General features: G+C 52.0%; 1 protein-coding gene across 5 annotated transcripts in view; it reads right to left on the minus strand.

Annotated features, from left to right (window-relative positions):
- Positions 1–1,840: 1,840 nt before the first annotated feature.
- Positions 1,841–12,650, minus strand: part of ANOS1 (anosmin 1) — a 187,377-nt gene continuing 176,567 nt past the window's right edge. For 2 of the 5 annotated variants that reach the window (XM_064573704.1, XM_064573702.1), the window contains 4 exons: positions 10,014–10,185; positions 8,984–9,204; positions 6,512–6,653; positions 1,841–5,497 (listed from right to left, as the gene is read on the minus strand). In XM_064573704.1, coding sequence (XP_064429774.1) covers positions 5,439–5,497; positions 6,512–6,653; positions 8,984–9,204; positions 10,014–10,185 — 594 coding nt within the window. In that variant the 3' untranslated portion in view covers positions 1,841–5,438. Of the gene's footprint in view, positions 5,498–6,511; positions 6,654–8,983; positions 9,205–10,013; positions 10,186–12,650 lie in introns of those variants that run through there. The other 3 variants (XR_010406022.1, XM_064573703.1, XR_010406021.1) reach the window with 2 other exon arrangements.

Here is a 12,650-nt window from a genome sequence, read left to right on the forward strand (position 1 = left end):
GCCTGCTTCTCCCTCTGACCCTCCTCCCTCTCATGCTCTCTGTCTCTCATTCTCTCTCTCAAATAAATAAATAAAATCTTTGAAAAAAAAAAATCGTACGGGTCAGTGGCGCTTGGCACCCTGGCAATGTGTGGTTGCAGAGCCTGGCCCATTAACTCCACAGGCACACGCCGCGCCCGCGGAGCAGACATGCACATCCCCAGCTCCCGGCTGCCCCCCCGCGTTGGCTGTGTCCGTGGACTTGCCGAGGGCACACGTCGGGTAAAGATGCAGCCCCACCGTATGTGACCTCGGGGGTCTGGATTCACCCGCGGTATTGTTAATGGTGCCTAAAGACCCCGTCACCATCGTAACTGGAACATGACTGCCTGCAGAGTAGAACAGGTTTTTATTCCTGTCTGTGCTCACCTCCTCGTATGAGTCTTACCAGTTCAACTTCCAAAACTTACCCCCCACCAGTTGGGCTCTCTGCACATCTGCTGTGGCCACAGAATTTTAATCTGCTGTCCTGGGTTCACCTGCACAAAGGCCTGATCTTCCACTCCCGTGTTTGTGTGTCCACAGTCTCTTCTGCCCACAGCAGCCGCACTGATGTTTAAGAACGTGCATGAGCCCTGAACGTGGTTTCCTGGCCCCTCTCTGACCAGAGCTCACAGCCCCCGGGCTCCCCGCCTCTCAGTGTTTCCATTTATCACTTATGATTCGTTGGTTGTTACGTCTAATGGGTCACATCTCCGCCTAGTACAATGAGAACCCCTGCAAACAGGGAGCTTTGCTTCTGTCGGCGATGTCCCCCCTCCAGGACGGGACCAGGCACACAGCAGAACCTTAGGAGATGTTGCTTGAATAAATGTATAAGTTAAGTGGGTGACTGTGGAGGAGAAAAAAGATCCAGGTTCCCCTGGATCACACCATGTTATCTGTCACATTTTCTGGGGCGCCGTTCTGCTCATTCATCAGCAGATACGCTCCGGGCCCACTGATGTCCCAGCAGGAATGCAGGAAACTCTCAAAACTCCTGGGTGGGGGGGGGTGAGGGGGCAAGGCCTGGGTGGCTCAGTCTGTTAAGCATCTGACTCTTGGTTTCAGCTCAGGTCGTGATCTCAGGGTCGTGGGATCGAGCCCTGCATTGGCTCCATGCTCAGCAGGGAGTCTGCTTGAGACTCTCTCCCTCTACCTCTCTCCGCTTCCTTCCTTTCTCTCTCTCAAATAAATAAATCTTAAAAAAAAAAAAACAAAAAACTCTTCTTGGAGACTGGAAGCCCTCAACATAGTGCGTAGTGTTGAAAAAGATATGAAGCTTAGAAGCACCAGATACCTCTGGCATTTTATGGATACATTTTGGGGGGGGACATTTTAAAATTGTAGACTATTGATAAAAGATGCCACCAAAGGGTGCCTGGGTGGGGGGGGTGCAGTCAATTGAGTGTCCAACTCTTCATGACCTCAGGGTCATGAGATCGAGCCCCACATCAGGCTCTGTGCTCAGCAGGGAGTCTGCTTGAGATTCTCTGTCTCTACCTCTCCCCCCCACCCCCGCTCACCCCTGCTCAAGTGTGCACACTCTCCATCTCTTTCTCAAATAAATCTTCAAAAAAAAAAAAAAAAAACCTCCCCCAAAGCCATCTGCAATACCGGTCCTAAATGAATATAATGGAAGAACTCTTAAGTGTTGATTTTCAAACCGCAAAACACTTTCACTAGGATGAAGTGCTGTCTCGTTACACCCACCACACCTCAAATTCCATTCATACTGACTTTTTCAGTCTCCCTGGGAACGTAGGAAAAAAATGGAAAAATGAAAGTGTTTTTTTTAAATAAATGAGTCTAGTCCACTGGGCAGGTTTAAGGATGCTTTATTACTGAATCAGTATGTACAAACTCTAACATGAAAATAATGAGTCACAGAATATCAGACTATTTACAATACTTTGTTTTTACAAAATTTTTTTACAAGATTACTTCTAACATGACACACACAAGAATCACTTTTTTTTTTATTACATACATAAATAAATATTGACTTGAAATGACCAGTAGAAGAGATGTGATCTCTATAGGCCATTGGGATGAGAAGGTAGCTGTTCTGTTATCTGTGTACTACAGTATAATTAAGGAAAGAAATAATAATTACTTTACATACAGACCTCTGTTAATCACTCTGTAAATTGTGTAACTTGCTAAAATACTCCGTAGAGGCAAGAAACGGAGTCTGGCCATGCACAACCATAGGTAAGAGTCACCATCTTTATGCATTTATTATTTTAAATGAATTATAAGAACATGCAACAGATATTCAGCCTTTGTGTGCTGGTTACAATGTGAGTGTTTGTGTAACAAGATTGAGAGCTATTTGCAATCATGGGAAAGAGTGAACGTAATTAGTAAATCCATGGCCCAAGGTATAAGAAAGGGCATTAAATAAATAAGTCATTATCACACGTGACGCTGACCGACACGAAGGAGAAAATATCTGTACTCAGATGATAGAGACACGTCAGAATTCAGTCTTCCCATCAGGTGTTTGAGTGACACAATGAAAGACACAATTCAGGGCTTTGCAGTCCAAGTTCCCGGCTCCTGCTCGGCTCCTACAGTTTCCTGGGTCCCTCACACGAGGCAGATTCTCCCGTGTTTAGTAAAGATCACTCCCTCTCCGGTGCACGGATTCTCAACCAGGGGAGGCTTACTCCCCCAGGTGCGAGTGGGCAATGTGTGGAGAACTGTGGGCTGTCACAACTTGGGGGCACTGGCATGTGGTGGGTGAGGCCAGAGCTGCCGCTGGGCCCCCTACGGTGCACGGCTGGGGCCCCCCTGCCAGCCACACAGACGTGGACAAAGCCCGCTCTGTGTGATTACTTATAGGTTCGTTCAGGTTCCTAGCATGCAGACGTACCTTTACACTTGAACTTTGGGCTCCATCGGTAAAAGTAAATATCACTGAATATATATTTTCTCCTAGGAGAGACAATGTGTCTCCTATGAGAGAGACGCATTTAATTTTAATAAGACAGAGACTTAGCCACTAAAACAATGTTTAAAGAAAAAAACCCATAGATTGTATCCCTTTATTAGGGCAGTCAAATTTTTTAAATTAAAAAAAGAAAGTAATTATATCTTGGCCGATTCGCATATTATTGAAGGTCATTGAAGTTCATAAAAGAAACTCCTGTTTCCTTAATCATCTAATTAACAGCATTTTTCTTCCAACTGTGTGAATAAAATTTAAGTTTTGTTATTGCAGAATGAGATGCTCACAGGAGCAGCTTTCGATTTTGTAAGGAAGGTGTAAGCTTCAGAACCTTCATCCAAACTAAAAATGTATTTGCTCATTGTCTATTGCCCAGACAAAAGACACATAACTAAACCTTATAAAATCAAACTTACATAATAATTTAATAATATTTCGTATCTATGTGTATACTCTTGCATTTTGAACTATACAACAGTACAGAAATTTGCTGGCACAAATACTGGATTTGTTCGTGACAAATTCAGGGTAAAGATAAACTTGTAGCCAATATTAGACGTCTTCATTTGTGAAAATTTGAGAACTTGACATTCAGATGCAGCCCATGGCACTGGCGTAAATCCTAGTTTCCGCGGAGATACCTGTGGTGTTGGGTCAAGCTTGGGGTGCTTGGAAACGAGGGGTGCTTCCGGTTCTCTCCGTGAGAAACCAGGGGACTTTGGACCTCATGGGGCTGAGTCCGTCCCGACCGCGTCAGGAGCCGCGGACAAGCACTTGGAAGCCCATGCACCTTCATGCTGGTCTTTCCCACGAGGGTCACTTGTACGAAGCTACAAAACATTGCCCGCATCATCACTGTAACTCTTTGCTACCCAGGAGACAGTTTTTACTCTCTGTTTCCACGTATCCATGGGTACAGACCGCGTTTCCTAAAGATACGCATCCATCTGATAATAAAAATACTGTCTCCATTTTGTAGCACGTTTGCCTTCAGACACTGGTGAAGTGAAGGAGTTCGAGCTGTCTCTGCATCTGCCCGCTTCCAGAAACCCACAACACGGCAGGTACCCAGTGCCACCATCGTAACCCAAGAAAATGGTCCCAGACGTTTCCCCGATTGAGTTAGCTGCACAATGAGTGGAGGAAGCCGTTCCTTTAAGATGTTGAAATGCTGATAAATTGCTCTCTCCTCACAGAATAAACACCGACGGGAAAAACACATGACCCTTCCCTTTACAAGAACCGGATCTTTCTGCACCATTGGTGAGCCGTGAAGAGAATTTCCGCTGTACATAGACGTACATGGATGCCTATTCCAAACCACATCTGTGGCCATTCCCTCAAGAAAAACTTGGTTGAAACCGAATGTTTCTGGGTGCAAGGCTGCCCCAGTGCTTGGCAGCACCACGGACTGATGATGGGTTCCGACCCGAGTCCATGCTGGGAAGGGTCGTTTGGAGCCAAGCAGGCGCACAGAATAGGTTTGAAAGAATAAAGGCAAGCAAATAGCTGTCCTCTATCAATCAAAGCCTCTTGTCCTACGTTACCGAGAACATTCTAGCATTCAGATAGCTTACTTTGATTAAGAAAAGGCAAATCTTAGTAGAGATTGGAAAATATTCAACAGTTGGGATTCTCACTTTAAGCAAAAGGCTCTGTAAATTTTGAGATACATGAAGTGGTAAAACAAAGTGTACCAGCAGTTCTTTTCTGCATGGAGGGAAAGAGGAAAATATAAATAAGAAAACATATCGGAAAGGTCTCTCATTTTATAGGATGAAGCATGAAAACGTATCCCCAGAAAAGCATTTTCATTTCTCCGAGGCAGACTGTGGACAGCAGTGGATTCACTGAATGCTCCCTGCTTTGGGAGCCTTTCGTAAAGCATGGCTCACACACGAGATGCTCATTCGCCTTCGTGTGACCGGGGCTCAGGGGCTGCAGGTGTGGACAATCATAGATGGAACTTAACTGCTATGTATTTGAGGTTAAGAATAAATCACACATTATATAAATCTTACGAAAGATTTGAATACATAGGGCTTACAAACTGCATCACCTTATTTGATTTTGCAAATCAAAGCAATTATTTAATTTAAAAATGTTTTATTGATATACGTTATGCTTAGTATGTGTATGCACTGTGTGTTTGTTACAATGATTTGTTCTGAGAATTTCCTGCTCCGAATCCAGGGAGATGTCATCTGTGCAATTATTCAGTAGAGGCTCGTTCGTGGATATTCCGATTTCAGGTTCGATGGGCCTCCATTCTGGGAAGTGGGTGTCCACCCCCACCGGCTGTGAGTCACTCCTTTCCAGCTGCGTTGAGATGGGCAGAGGGACCCAGGGCACAAGGTTACATGGGAGAGGGAGGTCACGCAGGGCACCTGCTGGCTTCGTAGCAGCATGTCTGCACCGTGAAGCTCAACCAGCTTGTTCGTTCTCTGATTCTCACACACTGAGCTGTTTAGTATCTTTCTGGAGAAGGCTTGTAATGATGAGGATGCCGAGGTTTAAGATGGGGTCCTGAGGGGGGACAGGACATAGGTATCAGTCATGTTGCTCTATGGGAAGCCGGGGACTGGCGGTGAAAGGGTCACACCCACAGAGCGCTCCCTCCTACATCCATGTCTTTCCTGCTCTGAACCCCCCTCCCCTCTTTTCTCTCCTTCGTTCCCTCAAGTTCATAAAATCACAGGACTAGGACAAGCTCCTTTCCTGGCTCATACAGTTAGAGAAGCAAGCCAAGGCCTTCCTCTCCCCTGGGAGCGTAAAAACACTTCAGTACGCATAGGAAACGCAGTTTCAAAGGAGGAGCATCAGGAAAGCACTGACCCCGGACGAAGGTAGGGGCCGTGGCGCTCTCCCATCCCGAGCTCTGTCTAAATTCTAGGCATGAAAACTGATGGGGGCAAATGTGCTTCTACAACTGTAAAGGTAAAACCAGGATTACTTCTCCATTTTCTTATCAACACACAAACCTTTAGGCACTGCTTTATACGTGTAAGCTGGAAAAAGATGAAGCACATAATTTAAAAATCAGCAAGAGCCTGACTGCTTAGAAACAATGGGTGACATTTAAAACAACAAAACAAAAAACTGTAGTTGACTTGGCAGTAAATCCAGTAGATTGATTGGGGTCATACTATGAAGCAAATTCATATAGTGTATTACAGCAAAACGTGTGTAATAAGAAAATAATCCTTAGCAAACTATTTCCTATATCATCATATTTGAAAATCTTCATTTTTAAAATAATTTCAGACTGATAGGAACTTACAGATTTTTTTTCCCCCTCGTATGTATTTATGGTGTAAAAGACACGGGGAAAGCACGATCCGTGTGGAAAACCAAAGCAAGGATGGGAAGGAAAGCGAGGGCGGCCGCCGCGCACTCATGGTGACGCGCCTGGAATACGACCCGGGCCGCAGATCCTCGCGGGGAGGACGAATTTCCGACCCAGAGAACTCCTCGGGGCACGGGGCTCGCTGATAAACTTAGTGTTTCACGCGCACTGCTGCCTGTGCGTCCCACACTCACTCTCCGCTGAGGGCAGCGTGAGGTCGGGCGTCCAGAAGGTTTTGATGGTGGCCGGCCCTTCGCCGCCCGCGGTCAGCACCTGCACTTCCAGGCGGTACAGCGTGGACGGCCTCAGGTTGGGCACCGTGAGGACGTAATGGTCCTGGGGGAGCCACACAAAAGGAGATGCGCGTCAGTGACCTTTCAAAAAGGACAGGCACAGGGGGCACGCGTCCTCTGAGCGGCTCCTCCCCGGCAGAGAGCAGGTGTGAGTGCACGCGGAGAGCGGCAGGGGTGCGTGCACGGCAGGGGGGGCGCGGGGGAGCGCGGGAGAGTGGCAGGGGTGCGTGCACGGCAGGCGGGAGCGCGCGGGGAGCCGCAGGAGTGCATGGCAGGAGCGAGCGCGCGGAGGGGGAAGGGGTGCGTGCACAGCAGGCAGGAGCAAGCAGAGAGCGGCAGGGGTGCGTGCGTGGCAGGGGTGACGCAGGAGAGCGGCAGGGGTGAGCGCGGTAGAGCGGCAGGGATGCATGCATGGCAGGGGCCAACGCGCGGAGAGCGGCAGGGGTGCATGTGTAGCAGGCATGAGTGCGTGGAAAGCGGCAGGGGTGCGTGCGTGGCAGGGGTGACGCGGGAGAGCGGCAGGGGTGAGCGCGGGGTGAGCGCGGGAGAGCGGCAGGGGTGCATGCACGGCAGGGGCCAACGCGCGGAGAGCGGCAGGGGTGCATGTGTAGCAGGCATGAGTGCGTGGAAAGCGGCAGGGGTGCGTGCGTGGCAGGGGTGACGCGGGAGAGCGGCAGGGGTGAGCGCGGGAGAGCGGCAGGGGTGCATGCACGGCAGGGGCGCATGTGCGGCAGGCATGAGTGCGTGGAAAGCGGCAGGGGTGCGTGCGTGGCAGGGGTGACGCGGGAGAGCGGCAGGGGTGAGCGCGGGTGAGCGCGGGAGAGCGGCAGGGGTGCATGCACGGCAGGGGCCAACGCGCGGAGAGCGGCAGGGGTGCATGTGTAGCAGGCATGAGTGCGTGGAAAGCGGCAGGGGTGCGTGCGTGGCAGGGGTGACGCGGGAGAGCGGCAGGGGTGAGCGCGGGAGAGCGGCAGGGGTGCATGCACGGCAGGGGCGCATGTGCGGCAGGCATGAGTGCGTGGAAAGCGGCAGGGGTGCGTGCGTGGCAGGGGTGACGCGGGAGAGCGGCAGGGGTGAGCGCGGGTGAGCGCGGGAGAGCGGCAGGGGTGCATGCACGGCAGGGGCCAACGCGCGGAGAGCGGCAGGGGTGTATGTGCGGCAGGCATGAGTGCGTGGAAAGCGGCAGGGGTGCGTGCGTGGCAGGGGTGACGCGGGAGAGCGGCAGGGGTGTATGTGCGGCAGGCATGAGTGCATGGAAAGCGGCAGGGGTGCGTGCGCGGCAGGGGCAAGCACGCAGAGTGGCAGGGGTGCGTGCACGGCAGGCATGAGCGCGCGGAAAGCGGCAGGGGAGAGCGGCAGGGGTGAGCGGAGAGCGATAGGGCTGCGTGCACGGCCAAGCGAGAGCGCACGGAGAGCGGCAGGGGTGAGCGCAGGAGGGCAGCAGAAGCAGTGGCTGCCCGTACTCCGCGGGAGCCCCCGGCCGCGTCCTCTCCCCCTCCGCGCCCCGTCTGGGCAGCCCCAGACACTTGGCAGAGTAAGACTATGCCGAGGTGCCAGTTCTCAGGCTCACCCTTGGGATTTCATTTTTTACTCCCTAACCTAGGACTTTCCCATGGTTTAAAGTTTTCATCTGCACATCTTGTGATGTGAAATTCTTGATAATCCAGATTTCAGTGAAACGAGCCAACTGTTTCCCTTAAAACACAGTATCTGTCAATGCCCATAACTGAAAATGTTTATTTTTATGCCAACACATTCTTCTCAAAGTTCAATAAAACCTAATACATTCATAGAATAACTGCTTTCTAATTCCAAGCAATTTTTCCTTCCGGACTTAAGGTTTTTTTCTTTCTTTCTCTCTTGCTTTCTTTTTAGAGCCAGGGTTGGATATCCTAAGGGCATTTTTAGAGAGGGTAAAAGCCCACACATGGGTTTTTTTGTCAAGCGAAGGAATTAAGTGGCCTGGAAGACAGGCCAACTCATTATGGGCTCTAGCCAAATTTGAATGGGGAAAAAAGAGAGAAACAACAAGCTGCTTTTAGCTATTTTTCCCCCAATTTAACACTTCAAACAGGGCACGTCCACTTGGACCAGAGGGACACGGGGTTAACAAACAAACTGTGAAATCACTTGCATGCAAGACAGGATAGAGGCTGCTGGAGAATCAGGGTTTATCGAGCTGACCGTGTACGCTGCTCAGCTTGTGATGTGTCATTAATCCCTGCAAACTCCTACATGCAGAAGGAGAAACCGCCCCAGGAAGGCTCAGTAGTTAGTTAGCACGCGGCCTGGCGGAAGGGCCCCCCTCCCGCAGCAGGCGGCCGTGCGCAATGGGGACAGCCGCGCGCACCGAGGAGCTGAGCCGGCACCTACCGAAGGCAGAATCTGGGAGCGAGAGATGATGCTGTTGGGTAAGCTGTTCTGTCTGCTCTCGGTCGTGACCTCAGCCCAGGTCACTTGGAAGCCCGTCATGGGCTGGTAGAGGTTGGCCTTGGCCATCTTCCAGGAGAAGTGGGCCGTGATGTTCACATCTTGGACGACGAACGAGGCAGAGAGGTTCTCGGGCTTGGCGAGCACTTTGGCCGGCACGTGACCTGGAGCAAGGCGGACAGAAGCACCTGCTGAGGCTGCTGGACAAGGAGTGGACATGGGGCCTGTCTGCACGCATCGTGGGCACTCCGGGCGGCCGCTGGGGGGTGGGGATGGCACAGGCAGGCTGAGCTCGGTCTCCACGCACGGCTCCCGGAAACCACCCCTTTGCCCTACGGGGACGGTCAGTGAGCAGTGAGCCAGAGTCTCTCTTGTCCCTGCAACTTTGGGGTGCTTTGGGGATTCTTTTCAGGACCCTGCTTTGGGGGTGGAAGACGGAGAGGGAATTCTGCCGCGTGGCAAGACCCAGCGGCTGGTCCGAGAGCAGACATGACCACCACGCCAAGGGCGGACGGTGAAGTGATCGGCCGTCGCACTCAGTCACTCGGAGGGGCTCAGGGGGCCGCGCGGACCAAGTCCTGGGTAGTCGTCCCGCTGCCGCACAGGGGCCTCGGCCAGGAGGGGGATGCGCGCAGACACGGGGTCTGCGGCACTGCTGTGCGACGTGCATGAAGGCAGCTCGCCTGGCAAAGGGCCGGGATAAAAATGGAATAATGTGCAGAGTGCGCCGAAGCACGAGCGCTGTGCAAACCTTTGCTTCGTTTCGCAGGGGGGAATGCTGCGAGCAGAGGACGTGCTTCCACTGCGGTAACGCCTACAGCCGCACGCACGTCGCTGCCCCACCTGCGCCATCCGACCGCAGTTTGGAAGGAGGCTACTTTAAGCTTCTCCGGCCTCGCCAAGTCCGTTTGGACACCTTTTCCTCGTGTCGCCCACACCCTAGACGCGCCCTTGGAAGCTGGGGTGAACGTACCTGCCTCGCCCGGGCAGCGGACGTGCTTGTAGCTTTTCCCCTTCAGGGCTGAGCACGGAGGCGTCGTAAAGAAAACGGTCTCTGCCTTCAAGCGGCCCGCGGGCCGGGCCGGCTGGACGGTCACCTTGTATTTGCAGGAAAACGACAGACCCTGAAGAATTATGTAATTGTCCTAGAGCAAGAGAGCGAGAATATGCTAGCAATAAGTCCCATTAGGGATAAAAAAAAAAAATGGCAGGAGATGAAATCCTCGTGGCACAAGGGTGTTTTCCTATATATGCACTGTGGCTTTTATAAAAAGCGCAAAGGAGACGCGGTGCATGTTGTGAGGAACGACCACCGGGAGCCTCCCCCTCCCCCCGCGCTCCCGGATGCCGGCCGCGAAGGTGCCACCCAAGTGTGAGCCCAAACCTGCTTTTAAGACACGAGGAAAAAGGGAACTCGGGCTTCTCGGAGACCCCTGTGTAAGTCTGCCTTTTGAAAACTGAAGACCGTGCTCGGCAATGTATTCTTTGCCCTCCTTGGAGGGCTGTTCTTGCTTCGGGCCACACCGGTGTGGTCGCGCGCGCGGGCGCACCGAGGAGGAGGCTGAGAGCAGAACTGCGCGCGAACGGGGACGCATGACTCTGGGGCTGTCCTAAGTGGGCAAGTCTGTTCCCTTTACATCTGCCTGCTCTGCTTCTCCGGTCTGGCCGGGGTGTGTCAGAGCCTGATGCCCTCGTGTAAAGGACGCACACGGGGCCTCCGTCCGGGGCGGTCTGGGTGCAGGTTGGAGACCCCGCCAGACAGCAGCGTGCGTCAGGGGGGAAGCGCAGGCCGCGGAGCGCGGTACGGGTACAAGCTGAGGCTCCGCCCATTCCGCCAGTCGCTGGAGTCGGCAGTGGGAGATGGGGGGGGCGGGATGCGCATGGCAGGGGGATGCACACCGCGGATGTATGCTGGATGGGGGCGTGCGCGCCGGGCTGGAGCGGAAATGCGCATGGAGGATGCGCACCCGGGAGCCACTGGCCCTCTCCCCAGGGGTCACAGGCAGGCAGGCAGCCAAAGCAGGGCACCGTGCATACCAGAGGGTGAGCAGGGAGCCTCGCAGGCCTGCTGCGTCCCCTTGGGTGCCTGAAATGCTTCTCCGCAGGGGGTAATGTACGCTTTACATGGGAACAGACTGCAAGCCCACGTGAGCCACCAAGAACACCGCTTGGCAGTTTTCAAGAATGCTTTCATGTGGGGGCGCCTGGGTGGCTCAGTCGTTAAGCATCTGCCTTCGGCTCAGGTCATGATCCCGGGGTCCTGGGATCGAGCCCCGCATCGGGCTCCCTGCTCGGCGGGAAGCCTGCTTCTCCCTCTTCCATTACCCCCTGCTTGTGTTCCCTCTCTCGCTGTCTCTCTCTCTCTGTCAAAATAAATAAATAAAATCTTTAAAAAAAAAAAAAAGAATGCTTTCATGTGGCGTGGAACACAGACATCTGTAGCAAGACGTGAGTTAGCTGATGCTCCATCCTAACTTCAAAATAAGTGGGTCTAAAAGCTGTTTACAAATGCAAATAGGCTAGGTCTAAGCCCGTAGCAAAGTGGTTTTTGATTCTTATTTCTACCGGACACATTATACAGGTTCAGCCTATTCTTACCTTCAGAGTTTGCAGAGATGAGAAGCCAAGGGTTGGCTGGGCCCCTGAAAATAAGGCCGATTTCCTACCATTGCAAGGCATGCCTAAGTAAAACCACTAAAAGCCTCGCCCGTGCCCACAAACAATTTAATAAACCCTGCTTCTGTTCATTTCTTCCTCTGGTTTTCAAGTAGGTTTCCCTTTTTTAAAATGCTTCTTTTTCTTTCTTTTTTTTTTTTTTACTGAAGGCCCCCAACTTTGGAGGCAGCTTAGGGAAAAATAAAAGGAATAGCGTTGGCGAGCATGCGTTGGGACAAGTCAAATCCAGTAAAAAACTGTATTTCTGCAAACCCACTGACTTGTTTTACTATCTTAAAGTTACATGATCACACAGGATTCTAAAAATACTGTACTTGTTGCTTTAGGAAATATTCAAAAGAAAACCGTTCTCCTTACAGATCACAGACCAACATATTAGACAGCTGGGGCCGTGCCTTTGGGTGTTTTAAAGCTGCTACATTATAGACTCCTCACTGGCACCACCACCGTGGACAGGCCACCGCCGTCTTAACCATTCTTTGTTGCCCTACTCTGTAATTCACTCGTTCGCCCTAACTATTTGGAAGAACACACGGAGTAGGACTGCCAGAGTTCCTATCCCCCAGGAGTTAATGTTCTTTCAGAATGAACAGTCAGGAAAGTGTCGGTGCCGTGAGTCGGGTAGACGTCGCATGCCCTGCACAAGGAGCTGCTAGTCAGGGACATGCCCAAGCAAGGCGCTGAAGGGTCGCTGGGGGCGCATAGAAGTCGGCAGAGAAAACGTTAGGTCGTGGTGCCGAGATTCTGAAAATAATGCAAACCTGTCGTCCAACCAAGATGAGACACAACAGCAACTCGGAAGCATTTCTGACCTGGGAGCTCCCTAGGAAGCGCGTCTTTCATCTCTGCAGAAGTCCTGTGAGCTGCGTCGTGCGGACACGGGACAGAGCTCCCGGGGAAGGTTGTGAGCGGAGGAAGGCACGAGCGAGCAGAA

The sequence above is a fragment of the Mirounga angustirostris genome, unplaced genomic scaffold (genome assembly GCF_029215605.1).
Source record: "Mirounga angustirostris isolate CCGP_5_RB_7025 unplaced genomic scaffold, mMirAng1.0.hap1 SCAF_11, whole genome shotgun sequence".
NCBI classification, from domain to species: Eukaryota; Metazoa; Chordata; class Mammalia; order Carnivora; family Phocidae; genus Mirounga; species Mirounga angustirostris.